Source organism: Sceloporus occidentalis, unplaced genomic scaffold (genome assembly GCF_023333645.1).
Source record: "Sceloporus occidentalis isolate IW3139 unplaced genomic scaffold, rSceOcc1.0.p SCAF_31, whole genome shotgun sequence".
NCBI lineage: Eukaryota > Metazoa > Chordata > Lepidosauria > Squamata > Phrynosomatidae > Sceloporus > Sceloporus occidentalis.
In genome coordinates this window covers 7,079,129-7,102,239 of record NW_028317011.1, presented here as the reverse complement: position 1 = coordinate 7,102,239, position 23,111 = coordinate 7,079,129, and the positions used below count along the sequence as shown (strand labels likewise).

General features: G+C 40.1%; 2 protein-coding genes across 2 annotated transcripts; one reads left to right on the top strand and one right to left on the bottom strand.

The window, feature by feature from the left end:
* Positions 1–1,526: 1,526 nt before the first annotated feature.
* LOC149298794 (ATP synthase F(1) complex subunit gamma, mitochondrial-like) lies at positions 1,527–7,064 on the bottom strand. The gene is made up of 8 exons (XM_089487208.1): positions 7,024–7,064; positions 5,343–5,377; positions 5,045–5,176; positions 4,327–4,531; positions 3,586–3,729; positions 3,433–3,497; positions 1,755–1,910; positions 1,527–1,627 (listed from the first exon to the last, which is right to left on the bottom strand). Exons 1-8 carry the CDS (start codon positions 7,062–7,064, stop codon positions 1,527–1,529), a joined length of 879 nt encoding a protein of 292 aa, XP_089343334.1.
* A 744-nt stretch (positions 7,065–7,808) lies between these two features.
* On the top strand, positions 7,809–21,569 carry LOC149298793 (DNA/RNA-binding protein KIN17-like). Its single transcript, XM_089487094.1, has 13 exons — positions 7,809–7,922; positions 8,872–8,966; positions 9,249–9,292; positions 9,369–9,491; positions 12,987–13,168; positions 16,049–16,097; positions 16,186–16,243; positions 16,681–16,798; positions 18,112–18,162; positions 18,660–18,728; positions 19,133–19,232; positions 20,106–20,206; positions 21,507–21,569. The coding sequence occupies exons 1-13, from the start codon at positions 7,809–7,811 to the stop codon at positions 21,567–21,569; spliced, it is 1,167 nt and encodes a 388-aa protein (XP_089343220.1).
* The last annotated feature ends 1,542 nt before the right edge of the window (positions 21,570–23,111 follow it).

Sequence of the window (23,111 nt, the reverse complement as noted above, 5' to 3'; positions counted from 1 at the left end):
GCGTCGGGCGCTAGACCCCGAATATAGGCCGCACCCCCACTTTAAAGACTTAAAGTGGGGGGAAAAAGTGCGGCCTATATTCGAGCCAATACGGTAGAGAGCATGTTTTCATACATCCAAACTATGACCAAATACAATCCTCTTTTTCAGAGGCTTGTTGGCATGAATAGAGGTCATAACCCAGATTCAGAATTACCCTGTCCAACAGGCACACCAGGGGCAGTGCCCAATACCAGTTCACGCAGTTGATGTAATTCTTCGGTGTGCACCTGGGCTCCTGGATACACAAAGCAAACGTGTACGAGTGTGCTGTGCGGCTGCACGCATATCGCCTATAGGCTGCGGACTGGTTTTCATCACCAGCCCCCTCCTACCTACCATTCAGAGGGAATTCCACCGACAGGGAGAACACAGACTCAAACAGAACACATGGATTCCATGTAAGATGTTTAATTGTAATAGAATTTACAAATATCGTTTTCTTCGTAGACTGAACCATCATATTCTGAGGCATGTAAAAGCACACATTGTCACGCCAGAAGGTTCATACATTATCTAAAAAGTAAAACAAAAAAATATATATCATTAAGATCTTAGCAATTTTCTCTGGTTAGCTCCAGCTACATAAGTTAAGCAACTCCTGATTCACATGTTTATCTCAAAATGTAGGTTGCAAATTGGTAATAAACACCAAGCCATTACTTTAAGTGGACTGCGTGTGCTCAAGACACAAATCACGTCACGTTAGGACAATAAGAAACCCTAATGGATTAGAATCTATTGTTCTAAATGCCAACATTTACAAGTTCAAAAGTTACAATTATTTAATCGGTCAGTTTAATTATATAACTTTTTTTTTTTTTATATAAGATTATTTATCTTAGCTATCACCGATTCTTATAAAACAAGTGGTTTTACCTCATGACAATGGATTAACTCCAGCACTATTTTCATCCCCTGGTGGAAGTGTTAGAAAAAGAGCAAGCAAGTTAGAAATCACACATCGTGCAACTTAATTCACACAGCATACATCAAGCTATGTTATGAACGTATAAGTAAAACTAACACTCGGTAGCAAAAATACAAAACAAATGTATCATTGTTTACGCGGCACAAAATATTTACATACAGACATAATTAAACATAGAGCCCATATCTCCATGCAGTCGGCATATAGGTATACTCTTTCAAATTAACTGCAAATCCACGCACATAGTTACCATTTCTGCACTGCAAGCACATCATAAAGTAAAACATTACAGCCCGAGCATCTACAGTGAACCCTGTTACATGTTTAGGAGTTTCAAATTAGAGCTTGGCAGGCTATTTGCATGCAGCATATGTTCTACTGGCCTTTTTAGATACCATTACTCCAGGATAAAATTTCATGCATTTTGTAAGCAAGCCCACAGTTTTCCGTTGAAATCTGTTTAAATACTTTGGCTACCATCAGCAGTCCTTGTTACATGATATTGTAAACATGAAAATTCCTGCACATGGTCTCATAATGGGAATAAGGTTTCTACTCACAGAGCAGCAGCACCAGAGATGATCTCAATGAGTTCCTTGGTGATGACAGCTTGACGGGTGCGATTGAAAGTCAATGTCAGCTTATCAATGATCTCAGCTGCAAAGAAAAATACAGGTTAGTGGTGCGTTCATGTTGCACCCCTAAACTGGAAGATTAGTACCCCGAACCATTATATTACTCAAAAATCACCACCTCCAGAGGAGGGGAAAAAAAGGGATCTTACAGGCATTTTTGCTTGCATTGTCCATGGCAGTCATCCTGGCGCTCTGCTCGCTCGTAGCGGACTCTTTCAGTGTGTAATAGATGACATTAGCCAGAGTAAATTCCTGATAGTTTCTCAGCACATCAGCATCAATATCATCATAGATACCAATATTTTCTACAGAAAAAATAAATATCAGAGAAAACTTTGGCTCATTATGCTCAATTACCAAAAAGTTTATAATGAACAGGGTTAAACGTATTTAAGGCAATCAGGAACACAGAAGAGACGTTCCAAAGCTTCCAGAAATAGCTGCACAATGCATCATAATGCAAACTTTCCAGCATAGTGACGTTACTAGAACAGCTTGCCGCCTTGTTTCTGCTGCGTTGCTACTTGAGGTTTTTCTTTTATTTCAAGATTATAATGTTTATCTAGATTGGACTGAGACAAACCAATTCTGTCTGGGTATTTTAACATGGACCACCTACCAGTTTACAAACAGGGGAGGGCTGGCAGCCTAAGGCCTGGGGGGCAAGTCAAGTGAAGTGGCTCCGCCCCCTCGCACTCACCTTTCACCCCTCACGCTGCCCCCATCACTATGCGGCCATCAGACTGCTGGAAAACTTATCTAAACGGCCGCTGATGCCACTGGCCGGAGCTACTTTAATCTTTTTTTTTTTTTTTTTTTAATATGCAGGATCGGCTTGCCATATTAAAAATAAATAAATAAAGTATTAAAGTAGCTCCGGCCGGCAGCATCAGCACCCAGCGGCCATTTAGATTCGATTTCCAACAATCTGATGGCCGCATAGTGATGGGAGCAGCGTGAGGGGTGAAAGGTGAGTGCGAGGGGGGGGGGGGAGCTTTCACCCCTCACGCTGCTCCCATCACTTGGCGGTCATCGCATACGGCCGCTGGGTGCTGATGCCGCCGGCCGGCGCTGCTTTAATACTATTTTTTTTTTCCATTTAATAGCCGATCCGGCTTGCCATATTAAATTTTAAAAAAAAGTATTAAAGTAGCGCCGGCCGGCGGCATCAGCACCCAGCGGCCGTTTAGATTAGATTTCGGGCGGCCTGGGGGGCTATTGCCCCACCTTTACAAATGTTTAGCTACTTTCTCTGAATTAATATCTCCAAACATTTTATACTGCTTTTGACCCCTCAATCCCTAGATTTGTGTAGTTGCCTCTGCATGACTCAACTGTAAATTGGCCACCAAGGTCTATCCCCAATTGAACTTCACAACAGAACAAATCCACTTTAATGCATATAGTAGCTGTGTGGCCCCTTCACATTTTCTCATGTCCATTTTCAAAAGCTATTTCCAGCGCAGAAGTGTTTGGTCAAACATCTCCGTGCACGTGATGTACTCTGAAATCAGTTGTTGAGCCCACAGTGTAGTTGACTGGAACAAAGGGAGTGCCCTCCCTGCCAAGAGTGGCTTCTCCAAGGTGCAGCTTCTAAGTCAGGTAAGTGTTTTTTACCAAAATTACTCTAATATGTCTTCTTCGGACGGACTGTCAAGGGCATTATACTGTTAATAACCTGACATGCATTGCAGGAATAGGTGGAGAAATCGCAGTGCAAAGTAGTAAAATTGGTGAAAATCACAAAGACATTACATTAGTGACTGTACCATTTAGGTTACTCGTTACTCACAAAACAGGGTCTATTTGGGAATAACCAATATTTACCAGAGTTCGCAACAGTATCAAGAGAGAAAATTGGCTTATCCTCGGTCCTGTAGGAGATGACAGACCTAAGAACACAACAAAGAATGATTACTTTAGGTTCAACAAGAGCAATAGTAAACATTAAAAAGAAAGAACGAAAAAGTCATTTTTTACCTGAAGCGATTGAACACAACCGCTCCTTGGTCAAATTCATAGCCAGAATTCAGCAGCTGAGATGCAATTAAAGCAGCATCACCAAAAGTAGGTGGTTTCCTGCCAACATCCTTAAAGGTTAGAAGCAGATGTTGTCCATGGGTCCTGAAAAGGGGGGGGGGGGCGGGAGATGACAAAACATTAAAAGAACAAGCAGACATTTCGAAAAAATGGGCACAGTCGAGACAAAACTGCTTTTACATTTTTGTTAATTGATTTTTAATTTAAAAAGGTACAAAGTGCCCAGTAAGATGCAAGGCTGCTATCTGCCCCTTTAATCTTAACGAGACAGCTGGTACGCAGAGATAGGTACAAATAGTCAAGGGGTGAAGCCCCCCAGACCATATGTTTGTTCAGCCAAGATTCCTCTTTTCCGACGTTGCCTGATCACAACAATACAAAGGTTTTTTTATGCCCTAATGGGGCTAGATGAATGCGTTACATAGTACTTGTTTTTGCATTGCCTTTTGTTTCTTTTTTAATTTTCTACTTCTAGCGATAGGGGTACAGAACACTGGAGGACATTTTTATATATATATTTTTTTTTTACACTATTTCCAGTGGTATATGGATAGAGATTCACTTGTGGGGCTCTTGTACGAGACAGCCTGATCTCTTGTGCGGGAATAGAAGATCTTCAACAATAGTATTTTGTGAATAAACCGGAGACTGCAATTTTTAGACTTTTTGGCTGAGGCTTACCTATGAAGAATACCCCTCAACTTGTCCCCAACTCCAACCACCATGACTTCCTTCCCAGTTTCAGAGAGGTTGGCAATTTCATTTTTGATGGATTTTGCAACAGAGGAATGAATAGCACCGCAGAGACCCCTATCAGAGGAAATACCAATGAGGAGGTGCTTCTTCTTGTCTTCAGGAGCCTTAATTTCAGCTTTCTCATACAGGGCTATGAAAATAAAAAGTAACATGGATCTGTTACTATATCGCATAGTGGTCAAGTGTCCTTAAATAAACAAAAAGTATGTTTCAGATTACACTGTTCTCTCCATTTACTAATCATGTATCTATTTTCCTTTTCTTTACTATAAAACGCATATAAAGAGCCTACATAGTACTACATAAGAGGCAAAACGATGGTAGGGAAAGCAGATCTCTCATTAGAACCTGGATCGATAGTACTGCTTATTAGGTTGTGAAAAGAAAAAAAATGTTAGTTTGACTAAATGGAAAAAGGTGCTATAAACAAACAATGTAGAAATAGTACTACTCCTTGAATCATATAACATCATTAAACAGCTGCAGGGTTATGCCACGAGATATAACATACAGTTTCAGAATTTGCAGGTGGAAAAAACGTTCTGCTTGTGCCCTCAAAAACCCGATGTTTCGTCTTAAAAAGAAGGCATCTAAACTGCAGATGATACATTATGCCATGCCACCAATAACTACAGAAAATTACCCAGAGATCCTGTTCCATATACTCGAGCTGGTTTCAACTCCCTGTCAGCTTTAGCGTACTTTGCTGCAGCCACCATCTTCATGGACTTTGTAATCTTTTGGATATTCTTGATGGACTTTAAGCGTCTTGTAACTAACAAATTAAGGATAAAACAACGAAATTAACATGAGATATATATATATATATATATATATATATATATATATATATATATATATATATATATATATACATACACACACACACACAACGTTAGGAACATACATCATGAAGAGAGCAATCAATAAACAGTACTTACTGTCTTTTAGAGTAGCCATATTTCTGACCTGGCCCCTGCAGACGAAGACGAGAAATATCTTGTAAAGTCACAAAGATCACAAAGGCAAGCGTCCTTGAATAAGACTAGCCCGCATGTATAAACGGCATTTACCATTTATGTATAAAGAGTGCACAGGTGGTTAGGTTAGGTGTCAAACTGATTCATGTTTGAGGTTTTCTTTTTAAGTTTTCCTTGTGACTAAGTTAATCAGGCAACCATTGAAAACAATATATTTTGGTAGAAAGCTCTACAATCTCTGGCCAGATCCCACAATAAACTTAGTAGGAAGCTTTCTTAACGTGAATAGGAGGAACATAATCGTGCTTGTAGAGATAAAGTATAGCCCTTGTACAAATTGCTTTCAATAGACACCTTAATATTTGTATTTCATAGACTATTACACAGGTGAAGACACACAATACAGAATGAATCAAATATATATATATATATATATATATATATATATATATATCTGCAATCATTATTAAAACGATGGGGGAGAAAGTCAGATAAAGTTTGCAGCTGCCGGTAAAGTATATAATATACAGCTAGTAGTAATAGATGGAGAATGGCACGTAATATAAAAGTGCAATTTCTGCCCAAGCAAAGTCATGAAAAACCCAGAGAGGTCATCACACTGGATTGTCCTCTAACTTTGTAGAACTTCACATGTACTTAGAAATATAGAACACTTTAAAGCAGTGCTCATCGGTGTCAATGACACTTGAGGTGAGATATACAAGGGTCATTTGAAACAGCTAATCACTAGTATACATGTCATCTTCTAAATAACATGTCACAACAGTTAAGTGTTTTTTTAGTTTTAAACCTATTTAAATGATAATGTAACAGAGTACTTGGTGGTTATGGTTAGATCACCCTAAATGGTACATAAGGTGACCCTAATGCCCCTGACTGCTTGGATGAAGGCTGAAATACACAAAGACAGATTTCAATGGGAATAAAATAGATTTTTAAGGTTAAAAGACACACAGAAACATCACAGCACAATCAGGTCAAGTAATGAGAATATATACTCATCAGCATTGCATATAAAGGAGTGTGAGTGAGTGAGGTAGGGAGTGTGAGAGGACACCAGTTGCGATATACTCAAATCTGGCAGCTTTAATAAAGAAATGGCAAATTAGCTATATTCTTTGCAAATGTCAGATCAAAGCAAGGCATGTGATCCTTTAAATAACATTTCAACATGATTCAAGGCCATTTAGGTCGAATACTCCTCGGTAAAGAATATACAATTCTAATACACCATTTGTGGTATTTTTTTTAACCCTTAGAGTCTCCACTCAGCTGTCAGACAAGGAAGGCCAGCCAAAGGCATCCGTCAAGTTCAACCTAACACCTGCCTTCATTCAAACAGACAGCGGTGCTGGACCTCCAGGTCCTCAAGATGAAGAAAGCCCATACACAGCCCTAGAATGAATAAGGCCCACTCGACCGGCTCCGTGCCCGCTAGCCTTTCTTTCTTTCTTACGGTCACCCCTTCTGTAGATACCGGCTGCGGCCTACACACCGGCTGACACGACCAAGAAAGCCCCTACCAAACCCACTGCGTGTCACAGAGCGCCATGTCCTACTTTCTTTTCCCCCCCCCAAGCAACTCTTCTAAACCCTAAAATCATGTTACCCTTAATCTCACCATTGCGGCTGGAAGATGAGGACAGTGCTGCGGGACAACATGGTGACTGTAGGCAAGGTCAGACAGCACGGCACGCAGGCGCAGAAAAGTCGTCAAAAAAAAAGGAAAGAGGCGGAGTCTTCGCGATGTGACGGCCACTCACATCCTGTGCACCGCCGCCTTATTTCACACGGGCGAAAGCCCACAGTGGACTTTTTTGTACTGATATTTACTACCGTAGTTAATGCGTAAAGGGGGAACTTTCAAAAATACTGACTATAGATTTGCTACATGATTCACGGAAAGCTATAAGTAACATTTACACTGGAAAAATAACATAGACTCGGTGCCTCTATGTAGTACCCCATTATAAATCTTCTCTTTATGCTGAATGATAGCTGCCCGTTAGGGAAACTTAGAGGCGTCGAAAGGGTTTATTACTGGAGCGAGCATATTTCACCGTATTCTGCAGAACTACAAGATGCAAAACGCATCTTCTATGAATGAGGCAAATTCATTAAAAGCGTATGCTTAATACTGCAAGGCTAGTTTCATAACAGAGTAAATCTATTAAGGGCAAGTTCTGAGTTATAAGCACTAGAGACAATACCACTAACTGAGATTGCCGATATGGTTTACAGACATGAATGCAGTTGTCTCCCAAAACAGGGTCACGGTTGTGACGGGTTAGATGTGTCTCCTGCGTATAGAACTCTACAATGACGGCGTAGAATGCGTCGTGAAGTCACGCGTCGCGTGCCGCTTCCTGCGACTGAGGGCCGGTGAGGAGCTGTGGGGTTTTCATCATGGGGAAGGCGGATTTTCTTACTCCCAAGGCGATCGCTAATCGTATCAAGTCCAAAGGGCTCCAGAAGTTGCGATGGTACTGTCAGATGTGTCAGAAGCAGTGCCGGGACGAGGTGAGGGGTCACATGTTACATATATACGACTTGTTATGTTCGGGCTACTCCTTGTACAGCGCTACGGAATATGATGGCGCTATACGGAACGATAAATAACAATGGGAGCAGAGGGGAGTTCTCTGGGCACAGCTGTGCTGGGAAATCTCTGCTGATATAGACCGATGGCGCGTCGGCTAGCTTAGGCATCTGATCAAGTGGGGAAACATAATAGGTGAGAGCATCCGGGATTTGGTTTACCGGATTTAACGTGACACTGGCACGGAGTATCCCGAAAAAGACCTGTCAGATTGCACACAAGTCTCTTGTTTGCAGATCATATAGTGCTCACGCACAAGAGAGGGAATCACACAAACATGGGCTGCATGTTATATTTATTGGAAATGTAATCAGAATGACACCGTTACACCCGTTTACAGCCAAAGAGCCATATAGTAAAGGATATGTTAAAGCCTTTGCGTATGTATTGGGCTCTATTAACTAAAGGAACTCTCTCGCTTCACTATTCATTATGAAGGGCCGACGCTGGTAGAGTTCTCCAGCTAGAAGGGCTGAACTGGCCCTGTGTGGTGGATAGTTAAATATGTGTGGAGACTGAAGAAATTTCACTTTGTAACTATGCATTATGCAGAGTCAAGGAACTGACTCTCTCGTTAGTAAATAGACTCCCTTGACTTTACTTTACATGATGAGTTTAGCTGGCCCCGTATAATGTATAGTTACATTTGTGAGATTTCCCCAAAGTCTCGTCACACGTTAAATAATGCATTATACATGGCTCTTGCTCAATTGTTAAATGATTGCATTGCTAATACATCGGAGGTTTTTATTGTTGAATATGTGAATGTATCGGTGATGCGCTTCCAGGGTGTTGATGTTTCCACGATTGACCCCATTGTTATTATGATGATGATTGTTAATGAGTTTTCCATCGTCTCTTCTTTTTAAGAATGGCTTCAAGTGTCACTGTATGTCAGAGTCCCATCAGAGACAGCTGCTGCTTGCGTCTGAAAATCCCCAGCAATTTATGGATTATTTTTCCGAGTAAGCAATTTGTTTGATTTCTTTTAACAGTTAAGGGTGGGATACTGAAACAAACCCACTGATTGCCTTTTTAGAACAATATCTATCAATAGACTGTCATGTTTTCAAATATTAAGTTCAGTCATTCCAAGGCTCATCTCATGATAATTCTTCTCAGTTCTTTACTAAAACAGTTACTGCTAGAAAAACAACTTTATACCACTACCACAAAATATGTAGGGATATGTTTTTCTTCTGAAAACGTTATTTTCTCGTTACTTTTTTTTTTTTTAATTTTAACAGCGAGTTTCGTACAGAATTTCTCGAACTGCTTAGAAGACGGTTCGGTGAGTAGCTTTCTTTCTATCTGGTCCTCGATATGTTCAATGACTTGGTGGGTTACATTTCTTGCTTTTCTTTCAGGTACCAAAAGGGTTCACAATAATATTGTCTACAATGAATACATCAGTCACCGAGAGCATGTACACATGAACTCTACTCAATGGGAGACGTTGACGGACTTCACAAAATGGCTGGGCAGAGAAGGTTGGTGGAAACTATTGTTACAAGAGTTTGTGGAAATCCATAGATTTTCCCCATCGGGCAGTTATTGTTGAAATTGATTTTCCCGTTGACGAAGTCCTGTGTCATCAGTTGGCTTGAAGATTTAGCAGACCTGTCGCTGGTTTCCTACGTTATCTCGATTATTACAGAATAGCCGTATATACCTCAACGTGCTTCATCATGCGTGTTTACTCCATAACCACACTCTAATTCATCGATGTGCGCTCTTCATAGTTAAAGCCCAATCTCACCCTTTTTATTATGGATGTGTAATGTCTCTGATCATCGGAACCAATGATTCACAGTACGACTGACATAATCTTGATCTGGGCAAACCAATTCAATTCAGTCTTTATTTTTCATTATAAGACGTTTCTTCCAACTAAATAGTTTAACCCCTTCGAGACAAAGGCTGATTTTACTTTTTGTACCCTTTGTGACAATGGCCTTTTTAACATTTCTGCGCTGCTTGTGTTTAGCTGTAATTTTCTTCTTTCCCGTTTACTGAACCCACACACATTAGATATTGTTTTTTTCAGGACAAGAAGGGCTTTCTTTAGATGACATTGTTTTGATTGTATCATATTATTTACTATTAAAAAAATTATAAAATATGGTGAAAAATTTAGAAAAAAATGACTGTTTCTAACTTTTAGTTGAAAAATCTTTTACTCATCTATAAAAGGTAATGAAAAAACCTGCTAAATAGATTCTACTATTTGTCCTGAGTTTAGAAATACCCAATGTTTTTATGTTTTTTTGCTTTTTTCTACCCATTATGGGGCAATAAGTACAGGTAGCGTTTTGCTATTTCAAAGCCATTTTTTCCAAATCTGGTAATTCTTCCCCCCATGTGCCATTTCGGGTATCTTTGAACCCGGCCAATGCAATTTACCCCATCAAGTCATATATTTTTGAAAACTAGACAGCCCAGGGTATTCCAAATGCTAGTATTTTAACTATTTCCATGCACCATATCTACCACCAGTCTTTGTCAAACTTTGTGGTAGTCATTTTTTTGCATTTGGTTTTCCACACACATTTTAATTCAGGTATGAATTAAAATGTTCTCGTATATGTCACTATCACAAAACACCCCAATATGTGTTCAGCAACATCTCCTGAGTACAGCGATACCTCACATGAATGATTTTGCCTGGCTGTTTTGGGGCAAAAGGGCCACATTTGGGGCATGCGCTTTTTTCAATGTTGAACTTTGGCATTTGGGATCCACTGCCCATGCCCTATTTGGTACATCTTTGAGCCGGGCCATTTCAGTGTGCCCAACAAAACCATATATTTTTCAAAACTAGACACCACAGGGTATTTTAAATGCTGGTATTTTAACTCTTTGCATGCACATATTTTACCACCAGCATTTTTTCAAAGTTTGCAGTAATATTTTTGTGTGTGTATTTTTCCCACACACACCTACTTTATGTATGAATTTACAGCTCCTGGTATATGCCGCTGTCACACGACACCCCATAATGTGTTCAGCAACATCTCCTGAGTGCAGTGATACCCCACATGCATGGGTGTGTCATTTTTTGGGGGAACTAAAAGGCCACATTTGGTACGTGTGCATTTTTCTAATTGGAAATAAGATGTGTGGCCATCCTTCCCCCCGTGTTAATTGGGACGTTGTTGAACCTGGCCCATTCAATTTACCCCATCAAATCATACATTTTTTAAAAGTAGACACCCCACGGGCATTTAATATGCCAGTATTTTAACTCTTTCCATGCGAGAATTGTTTTAAGCTAATATGCTAATTTTAGGAGTTGCTCACAAAAATATATTTTTTATATATATATATATATTTTTTTTTTATTTTTTTTAAAAAAAAATTTAACATTTTTTTTCAACTTGGAGGTTCCCCTGATAGTGACATCAGTGGGAAATGATTTTTAAATTTTACTTTTTTTACTATTTTTTTCTAATTATTATTAATTTTATTTTATAATTTATTTTTACTAATCACACTGTGATTAGAAAGCTGGGCTCCATTGACTTGCATGGTGAATGCAGTACCTGTATTCAACCTGCAAGTGGAGCCAAAGTTCTCTAGATGGTCTGGACTATCTAGCGAACTTTTAAAATTTGTGGTTCCTGTTACAGGACGGCGGCCATCTTCCTTGATGGCGAAGATTGCCGGCAGCTGCGGCTGTGACCGCTCTCCGGAGCGGTCACAGCCCATCAAAAGGTTAGTGTTTGGTGTCGCTGGATGCCTCCTGATCGAGGCATTCCAGCGACACCATTTAAGTTTAGGAGGCGATCGTCGATCGCCTCCTAAACGCTTTTAAAACGGGCGTCCGCCGCCATACAAAGTATGGCGGATGTTGACGCCCCGTGGAGGGGCCAGAGATGGCCCCTTCGTGCCGATCGCGGCGTTGCTGAATGCCTCGAGGTCGAGGCATTCAGCAACGCTTTTTGGGTGCAGAAAGCGATAGTAGATCGCTTTCTGCACCCGTTTAAAGACGTGCCGGTCCTGGCACGTCAATTGTCGTAAAGCACATGCTTTTCCGTGCCGTGCCAGGACCGGCAATTGTCATTAAGGGGTTAAATAAGTCTATTGTTTCTTAAATGGCCACAAAAAAGTAATGAACGGAAATCCTTGGCAGGTTCCCGGTTTAAACATAATAAGGAGTAACGCTTGATGCAAAGTATCTTTCTTATTGAACAATGTCTCTTAACTAACAACAAGGCAAAGATCCCAGACGCATTTCGAATGTATGTGTGAGTCGTACAGGATCCAAACGCAAGCTGTGTAACTTCTTGCTTCTATCTGCCCCCTTCTGGTGGTAATAAAAATGAGTTTAGTTATCTCCTTCTTCATATCAGTGTCCATCTACAGGTATAGATTTTAATCTATAATCCCTTTAACATGAAACAAATCTACCAATGCCTTTTCAAACTGTATATGTGTGTGTGTGTGTGTGTGTGTGTATATATATATATATATATATATATATAAATTTTATTTTTAAGACACATTATATAGTACTTTGTGTCATTTCTGGTGTTTTGTAGCCATAAAGCTCTGCTTCTTGGCTTATTCCAAAGTCCCATTATGTTACTGAATTATCTATTATGTTAACTTTGTTGTTTTGCCATCGTCAACATAGATACTTTTCTTGTTCAAATATGCTAAGCATGTCAAAAATATCTTCCCACCTTCCCTTCATAAATGCCACAAACCTAGTGAGACCGTATACCATTTCTCACAATATTTATAGGGTTTCTAATGATCTCAGATGATCATTGTGCCTTAATTTAGATGCAATTTGTTATATATATATTAAAGATGGAAACTCTTCCATATTCCGTATTGAAATGTATGTTAATTTAATTATTAAACATCTGGGTTGAGGTTTGCCGATCTTCCTCAATGCACTCCTAAAATGGGTTATGTATTTGCTTTTTATCAGTCTTAATCACTTGACTAACCCTTTTTTGATCATTTTGATTCATTAGGTTTCTGTAAAGTGGATGAGACACCAAAAGGCTGGTATATCCAGTACGTTGACAGAGACCCGGAAACAATCCGCAGGCAACAGGAGCTGGAGAAAAAGAAGAAGCAAGATCTGGATGACGAGGAGAAGACTGCAAAGTTTATAGAGGAGCAAGTTAAAAGAGGCATGAAAGAGACAGAGCAGGTTTGGGCATTAATAATACCCTTATTGTTAAAACCCCAAAGTTCTGTGATGTTCTTAAACAGAAGTCTGTCCATGAATAACCTTAACTACAAAACTGTGGGATTCGCTCCAATAGTGTGTGGGAGCTCCTACACTTAGCATTAGCAAGGACCCACATATTGTGCTTCAAGTAAGGTTAACCCCTTCACGACAAAGGGACTCACAATGCATTGTTTTTAATGGGCTTAAGGACAACCCATTGTCCTTAACCCCTTAACGACAATTGCCGGTCCTGGCACGACACGGAAAAGCATGTGCTTTACGACAATTGACGTGCCAGGACCGGCACGTCTTTAAACGGGTGCAGAAAGCGATCTACTTTCGCTTTCTGCACCCAAAAAGCGTTGCTGAATGCCTCGACCTCGAGGCATTCAGCAACGCCGCGATCGGCACGAAGGGGCCATCTCTGGCCCCTCCACGGGGCGTCAACATCCGCCATACTTTGTATGGCGGCGGACGCCCGTTTTAAAAGCGTTTAGGAGGCGATCAACGATCGCCTCCTAAACTTAAATGGTGTCGCTGGAATGCCTCGATCAGGAGGCATCCAGCGACACCAAACACTTACCTTTCGGTGGGCTGTGACCGCTCCGGAGAGCGGTCACAGCCGCAGCTGCCGGTGATCTTCGCCATCAAGGAAGATGGCCGCCGCCCTGCAAGAGAAACAAGCAAGTTTTAAAAGCTCGCTAGACGGTCTCCAGACCATCTAGAGAACTCTGGCTCCACTTGCAGGTTGAATACAGGTACTGCATTCACCATGCAAGTCAATGGAGCCCAGCTTTCTAATCACATTGTGATTAGTAAAAAAAAAATTAAAAAATAAAATAAAATTAATAATTAGAAAAAAATAGTAAAAAAACAGTAAAATGTAAAAATCATTTCCCACTGATGTCACTATCAGGGGAACCTCCAAGTTGAAAAAAAAATGTTTAAAATTTTTTTTTAAAAAAGGCAACAAAATATAAAATATATATATAAAAAATATATTTTTGTGAGCAAGTCCTAAAATTAGCATATTAGCTTAAAACAATTCTCGCATGGAAAGAGTTAAAATACTGGCATATTAAATGCCCGTGGGGTGTCTACTTTTAAAAAAGGTATGATTTGATGGGGTAAATTGAATTGGCCAGGTTCAACAAGGTCCCAATTAACACGGGGGGAAGGATGGCCACACATCTAATTTCCAATTAGAAAAATGCACACGTACCAAATGTGGCCTTTTAGTTCCCCCCAAAAATGACAAATTCATGCATGTGGGGTATCACTGTACTCAGGAGATGTTGCTGAACACATATTGGGGTGTCGTGTGACAGCGGCATATACCAGGAGCTGTAAATTCATACATAAAGTAGGTGTGTGTGGGAAAAATACACACACAAAAATACTACTGCAAACTTTGAAACAATGCTGGTGGTAAAATGTGTGCATGCAAAGAGTTAAAATACCAGCATTTAAAATACCCTGGGGTGTCTAGTTTTCAAAAATATATGGTTTTGTTGGGCACACTGAAATGGCCCGGCTCAAAGATGTACCAAATAGGGCATGGGCAGTGGATCCCCAAATGCCAAAGTTCAACATTGAAAAATGCGCATGCCCCAAATGTGGCCCTTTTGCCCCCAAACAGCCAGGCAAAATCATTCATGTGGGGTATCACTGTACTCAGGAGATGTTGCTGAACACATATTGGGGTGTTTTGTGATAGTGACATAAACGAGAACATTTTAATTCATACCTGAAGTAAAATGTGTGTGGCAAAACAAATGCAAAAAAATGACTACCACAAAGTTTGACAAAGACTGGTGGTAGATATGGTGCATGGAAAGAGTTAAAATACTAGCATTTGAAATACCCTGGGGTGTCTAGTTTTCAAAAATATATGGGTTTATTGGGCACACTGAAATGGCCCGGCTCAAAGATGTACCAAATAGGGCATGGGCAGTGGATCCCCAAATGCCAAAGTTCAACATTGAAAAATGCGCATGCCCCAAATGTGGCCCTTTTGCCCCCAAACAGCCAGGCAAAATCATTCATGTGGGGTATCACTGCGCTCAGGAGATGTTGCTGAACACATATTGGGGTGTTTTGTGATAGTGACATAAACGAGAACATTTTAATTCATACCTGAAGTAAAATGTGTGTGGCAAAACAAATGCAAAAAAATGACTACCACAAAGTTTGACAAAGACTGGTGGTAGATATGGTGCATGGAAAGAGTTAAAATACTAGCATTTGAAATACCCTGGGGTGTCTAGTTTTCAAAAATATATGACTTGATGGGGTAAATTGCATTGGCCGGGTTCAAAGATACCCGAAATGGCACATGGGGGGAAGAATTACCAGATTTGGAAAAAATGGCTTTGAAATAGCAAAACGCTACCTGTACTTATTGCCCCATAATGGGTAGAAAAAAGCAAAAAAACATAAAAACATTGGGTATTTCTAAACTCAGGACAAATAGTAGAATCTATTTAGCAGGTTTTTTCATTACCTTTTATAGATGAGTAAAAGATTTTTCAACTAAAAGTTAGAAACAGTCATTTTTTTCTAAGTTTTTCACCATATTTTATACTTTTTTTAGTAGTAAATAATAAGATACAATCAAAACAATGTCATCTAAAGAAAGCCCTTCTTGTCCTGAAAAAAACAATATCTAATGTGTGTGGGTTCAGTAAACGGGAAAGAAGAAAATTACAGCTAAACACGAGCAGCGCAGAAATGTTAAAAAGGCCATTGTCACGAAGGGTACAAAAAGTAAAATCAGCCTTTGTCACGAAGGGGTTAAGGGGTTAAACAAGGTGTTTATATGGGATTTTTGTAATCGTGTACTCTGTTTACAATTTTTAGGAAGCCCCTGTCTATACAGAATTGACTAGAGAAAGCGAAGAAGAGAAAGGTATTTTTTTTGTCTTAATTTACCATAAGATACATTATTTATCATTGCTTGCGTCAATACCGACACTACTTTTTAATGTATTTTCTAGTCGCCTTTAATTTGATCATTGGAGCAAGTACTTCTGGCACATCGACTTCTAAGTCAAGGTGAGGTCTTCTTTCATGGATGATAACCAGCGGATCGTTGAATGCATTCATAAATATGTGATATATTTATCTGTTCGTTTATATCTGTGTTTCTAGTTGCGTATAACCCTGCAGCTACCCGCTAGTGTTACTAGTGGGTCAATGTCTTATAATACGATTATTTTATGCAGTACTGCCATCTGGCTATATGCTGTCTGCTTGACAAAGAGAGATGCCGGTGTTGTGTCAGAGGTTCCTCTGTAAAGAGGACAGATGCAAAAGCTAACAATCTTGCGTTAAAATAACATAACATTTTCTTTAAAAAAAAACAAAAAACAGTTTACTACTCTGAGGGGGAAATTTTGATTTACGTCTTAGTGTGAATTCTGTATTCCGTATTTCTCAGAAAGCATGGTAGTACATCTTATAAATTGTTGGCATCTGGCTTTCCCCCCCAGCTCTCTTGTGGCCAATGCGCTGAAGTCTGCTGCAACAGCATCTGTGAAACGGAAAGACACTTCCCAAAGCCAGGGCTCCGAGAAGAAGAAGAAATGCGCCCTGGATGAAATCATGGAGGTGGGGAGCTATAAATGTCATCTTGTAACTTTATCATTGTGTCAATAATATAACACCACAACTAATCCTGAGCAACAGCGAATGCTCATGTAATCGTGTATACGGAACGAGGAATATAATGGTCATCGTTGTTCTTAAATAAAAAAAAAAACCAGCTACTTTGACACAGCCACAGAACTCCAATTTATTTATAAAGGACCGTCAACGCTGATATTGAGCAAATCGATTTGCGTCTATAAATGTTATATGAATGGGTTTAGAACAGCTGATGGACAGAGTATAAAGTTATTCCATTAAACAGAGCTTGACAAATTTGTTGTGATTCTAGGCGCCAGCTAAAAAAGTTAGGAGCCAGGATTTTTTTTTAAACTAACAGTTGGTTAGGAGTGATCGGATCATCATCAGCCCACTTACTAAACTCACAGCGTTTGACCTGGAAGCACCCTGGACTTTCAGGTCAGTGCTGGTTTTTGTTGTTTGTTTGTTTTTTTAACTCTTTCAATGCTGATGTTCCATTGGAGCACATCATTGACTGATATTTAGTCCCCACAAGCTTGTGGGGACAAATGTTAACCCCTGCAATGCCACAAATGTGTTATACACAATTGTGGCATTGAAGGGGTTAACGTCACTCTCAGGCAGCAGTGGAGGGTTGGGGCTGCTCTCCAAAGAACCCTCTCCCGCTGTCTCTGAAGCTGCCTCTGGCAGCTGGGATGCAACTGCTGGTCTATAGAGCAGCCATTGCAGGGGGGAGTCTCTGATGACTGCTGTAGGCTTCCATGCCTACAGGAGTCATCAAAGGGCTTGTGGGGGGCTCGTTTGTGCTGTTGCTGGTCTGCCTGGACTTCCAGGCAGATCAACAGCAGCAGAGCCCCTTACAAAACAGGAATTAACCCCTAAATGCCGCATTGAAGGGGTTAACGCTGCACTGTCGCTCTCATGGAGCAATCAGGCAGCAGGGGGGTGTTGGGTCAGGTCCCCACACTTGTGTGGGGACCAAATCAACACTCAACCCCCTTTCCTGAAGCTGCCTGCCTGTGTTTTCAGCCTACAGGATCACTCCGTGGGAGTGATCTCAGGCTCGGGGGCGGGCTCTGAGTGGCTGTGCTGTCTGCCCAGACTCGTGGGCAGACAGCAGCAGCAGCGCCCCCCGCGATCACAGGCTGACAAACACCTAGGCGCCAGGACAAAATTCTGAGTCGCCATGGCGACCTGGCGCCCGGGATTTGTCGAGCCCTGACATTAAACAGTGGATGTGTCTTTTAACCTCATAAAATCATTTCATAAATTGACCAGAAGTTGTTTGTTCATAGATGGAAGAAAAAAAGAAAAAAACTGAACGAACGGATAATTGGCTACAACCAGTAAGTAAACGCATTATTTATAGGCAATATAATTATCATTCCAGTTATGAAGTCATATAATAGGGTCCAAAAGTCTCAGTCCGCTATCAATCACCAGGTTGTTTTATTTTATCGTTTATTAAAAATTTGTAAAATAATGTAATCGGTGGGTATTTATTATCCAGGAGTACATTATTTAACATTCCGACAAATCATTTATTTTTCTCTTTGTAAGAATGAATGCTAAATTGTCATTTATAGGAATATCCTACACACACACACACACACACACACACACACACACACACACACACACACACACACACACCCATACATTTTCAAAACTGCTGTGACACTATATATATATATAGTTTGTGTGTGTATATAATTTTTATATATATAATGTGTGTGTATAATTATACACACATTAAAAAACTAGTTGTCTCACGGATCTTATTAGTACAATATTATAAATACTTAAAATTACCTATTTTTTTTTTTTATTTTTATTTTTTTAGGAAATCGTGGTAAAAATTGTAACAAAGAGGCTGGGAGATAAATATCACAAGAAAAAAGCTATAGTTCAGGTATGAGATGTGACTGCTCGTCTAAATGCCTAACATATCACGACCGTAGCATTCCCTAAATGTTATACTTCCCTATCCATGGGATTTTCTTTTATTCCTTTCTTTTGCTCTAGTAGATTTGGAATGTGCGTGAGTATGCGGCGGTGAGTAAAGGTCCTCCTGCGGCTTAGAATCAGTGGGTGGGAAGTTATACGGGTCCAGTTTTGGGAGGTCTACGGAGAGCCAGATGCCTATGTATGCTTTTAAAGGCTTTCGCTGCATCTGTTGATGAGGTTAATGATACTTGAGTGTGGGTTTTACTATAGGTAGGTGAGTGACAGCAGAAGGGTTATTTTTGTGCATCTTCAGGATTTACAGGCCGACTAAAATATTAGTTGTTTTTTTTTTCCCCCCTTTCTTTCTAGGAGGTGATTAACAAATATACAGCCATTGTAAAACTTATTGATTCAGGGGATCGACTTAAATTGGATCAGACCCACGTGGAAACTGTTATTCCTGCACCAGGTAAGTTTGTCTTTCCTTGATTAGTTAATATTTTCACATGGAAAAAATTAAGGAAAATCGAGCTTCTATAATGATGAAAAACTGGGTTCCATAGTAGAAGCCAAAGTTGTATTTTTCCGGAAAAAACCAGCACCCTGGCACACGCGTTGAGCGTGTTTCTCTTTTTGCTGTTTTGGCATGTTTGACCTGCTGTTATGATTACTACTTGCTACTGATCCTTTTTTACTGTAGGACTATGAACCGGAATATAAGACTAGCTACCTTTTTGTTAACCAATATATTGCAAGTACATTTTTTTCTTTGAAATAGTGCCAGCGTGTTATATTTTCCTTTTTCGTTGTTGGAACGAGGTGTTCCATGCTTAACGCTTGAGCAACTGGCGGTTGACTACATCTTCGTGGGCTTAGATGGCAGAGTGCCTACATCCACTTAGTTGAAATAGCTTGAGGGACGCTCGGATTTCACTCTTCTGTCTACCTACTTTCCAGTTGACTTTTTTGTCTTTTTTTATTTTTTTTATTTTTAACCAAGGTTACTATACTACCATGTAAAAGCTGGGTGATCGCTAGGTATCAGTATCGTTATCCATAAGCTTTTATTTTCTGCGTAATTATTTAACTAGCATTACTTTTTTTTTTTAAAGAATGTATAGTTTTACACGGTCTGTATGGGGTAATGTTCAGAATTACAATAGACCTTGTTTATGGGGTGTCTTTATGGTTATAGAATTTGGGATTGGAAATGTCTCTTAGTAACAATGATTATATTTCTCGATAATAAATGTGGCTAATTTCTAGCGCTGAGCTGACTCGCAGTGGATGCAGCAGGCTAAATAACTGGTTTGCAGTATCAGGGCATTTTTCTTGCTTTCAGGAAAAAGACTTCTTGTTTTAAATGGAGGTTATAAGGGCAATTTTGGTGTTTTGGATTCCATCGATGAGAAGAGCTTTTCCGCTACAATAGTAATAGATTCCGTAAGTATATACTTCTGGGGATTTTGGGCTTGTGTCTACAAAATACTTTTGCTCTAAATAGTGCTTGTGTACTTACCATTTCTGCTAAATAATGTAACATTTTGGGTATATTGCACACAGTTTACCCATGTTTCAGTAAACCTCAAGAGAGGTGCGCATTATACCCGAGTAAATACCGTATTGGCTCGGATATAGGCCACCCCCGTATATAGGCCGCACCCTAAAAGTTTGGTGCTTTTTTTAAAGAAAAAGTTTTTTTCTTTAAAAAAGCACCAAAAAAACATGCTGCCACTGTCCCCCCCCGAGATATGCTGCCACTGTCCTTCTCCCCCCCCTCCGAGATATGCTGCCACTCTGCCCCCCCCTCCCCGACTTACCAGAGCAGACTCCCAGGTGTCTTGCGGGGGACATGGTAAGTCTTGGGGGCAGAGGTAAAACGCATCATGCGGACGGTCACCGGCTGCGGCGATGCGGGTAAACAACCTCCGCAGCCGGTGACCGTCCGCACGATCCGCTTAGACAACCTCCCGTGCCGGCAACACCCCCCGTGGGAAGTGCTGGCAGGGGAGGCTGTCTGAGCGTATCAGAGAGAAGGATGCGGGTCCCCTGCACCGCTGCGGGGATCTGTATCCTAACCCCGCTGCCTCCCCGGCGCCTGGGACTGCATGTCCCGGGCGTCAGACCCCGAATATAGGCCGCACCTCCACTTTAAAGACTTAAAGTGGGGGGGGAAAAGTGCGGCCTATATTCGAGCCGATACGGTAATAACAAAACCAAAGTAGAATGGTTGCAATTCCTCACGCTGCTTGCGTCTAAGCGCTGGGGAGTGATGTCATATTCTGGTGCTCACACATAGACCGAGGGAACGCCAAAGGATAGGGGCAGCCATCGTCTCGGATAGTGAAGAGCGCCCTTTCCATCGACGCTCTCTCGTTCCCAGTGCAATGACCGCATCTGAGCGCCCGTGTATGACATCATTGAGCACTGCCAGGCAGCAGGAGCACAGACACTTCACCGACTGCTGGACCACAAGGGATGAGCCTTCTGCTGAGCCAACAAATGTAGGGTGATAAATGTAGATGCGTGTATGTGTGGCATGGAGTGAGTGTGTACATGTATAAGTAAATGTGTGTATGTTTGGGATTGTCGAAATAACCAGTGAAGCTGGAGTTATTTGTGCATATTACACACCTACAAGATTGAATGTAAAGTTATACACCAGTATGTATTATACTCAAGATTTAAACATGTATGCATCCAAATTTATGCGTTTAATCAGTTTCTTCTTTTTTTGTCCCAGGGTCCGTTAAAAGGACGAAAGGTAGAAGGCATGCCATATGAAGACATTTCTAAGGTGCCATGATTGTGGTGGTCCGACAGACAGTTTCCTACTAGAAACAAACAAACTCTACTGTGTCAGGGTTTTAATACACATTGTAAATGTTTTAAGATGGCTGAAGTAATGAAAATTTGTTTCCTGATTTTTTTTTTTATAAAGCTTTCATTGATTTTTTACCGATCTTTTATTTCAGCCATGTTGTGATATATTGTCTAATAAAAAAAAAAAATACTTTTTAAAAAAAAGTTTCTTTATTTCCATTTACCCTATTTTACTTTGTTAAATGGGCACTCCAGCGAGCCCTCGTAACAATTTAATGTATTTTAACTCGCTTTCGTATGCTTTAACTTAAAATAAAATACTTCAAGATAAGGAGCAGAGCCGCAACTCCCCTCTGTTCCTGTGGAAACCTATTGGCAACTTGAATCTGCTAGTCAGTGGCTCGGAGCAACTTCTTTTAACATCATGTAATCATTCAGTGCATGAGCTGGCATATCTCCCCCACGAAAATTAAGAGATTCTGCATTTACAAAGGAGACACCACACAAATTGAAAGGGACCACTCGGCGATCATATCCATTAAATTCATGTGACAACTGGAGTGCCCCTTGCATTGGTGAGGAGAGCGTTCCTCTGGATAGGAATAAATATGAACATGGAAAAAAGGGACCATTTTTTTCTGTCAAGTCTAAATTATGATTGCTTATTATGGAAACAATTTTATATGTAGCATACTGTATATTTGACAAGTAATGGCATATTACAAAAATTATAATCAAATCATTTTGTGCATCTATGGGGATTTGAACTTTTTGGGTTGTTTTTTTTTGCTTGTAGCAATTTAACACTAGTTTTTGTTGCTTTGCTAATCGTCTAATGCATTGTACTCACTTTGTGGTATTTTTAAATATGAACCAATACCGATGTGAAATATCACTAAGTCTTATTTAAAAGCCGTTATAAGCAAAGAGCAGAGAGGGCTCACTGTGTTTTTTGTTTTTTTTGTTTTTTTTCCCCCATTATCACCTTTCTAGCCATTTTTATATAAAAAAAAATAGAATCCCATAATTGGCTTAACATTGTAGCATTTAAAATTGAGAGGTAGGGATTTATATCTCATTTTAATATAAAATATTTTTGTTTTTACCACATTTGCATTGTTCTGGCTTGTGAGGTGAAAATATAATGAAAGGATGTTGTAAAACTAAAGGTGTCAAGTTGTGTAAATTACATTTTCATGAGTTTTAATGGGCTAAATAAAAGGATTCTGCTTCCTATTTTGATGCACTATATATTCTGTACAGAAGTATTTTCTAACATTGTTTAATCTTCCACCCAACTTTAAGTCTTGGTCAATTCTAAACGAAGAACGGAATACATTGAAGGAAACACAAATCACACAACGTTGCTATGTTTATTAATATTGATTGGAAGTGTATACAGTTCAGTGAATATGATAGACCACTCTTTCCTTGACCTCTAATTGGTAGACGGTCACGAGTTCCACTCAGACACAGGAGTCTAAGTTGTTTAACATTTCAATTTGAAACACGGAGGCTCCTTCTA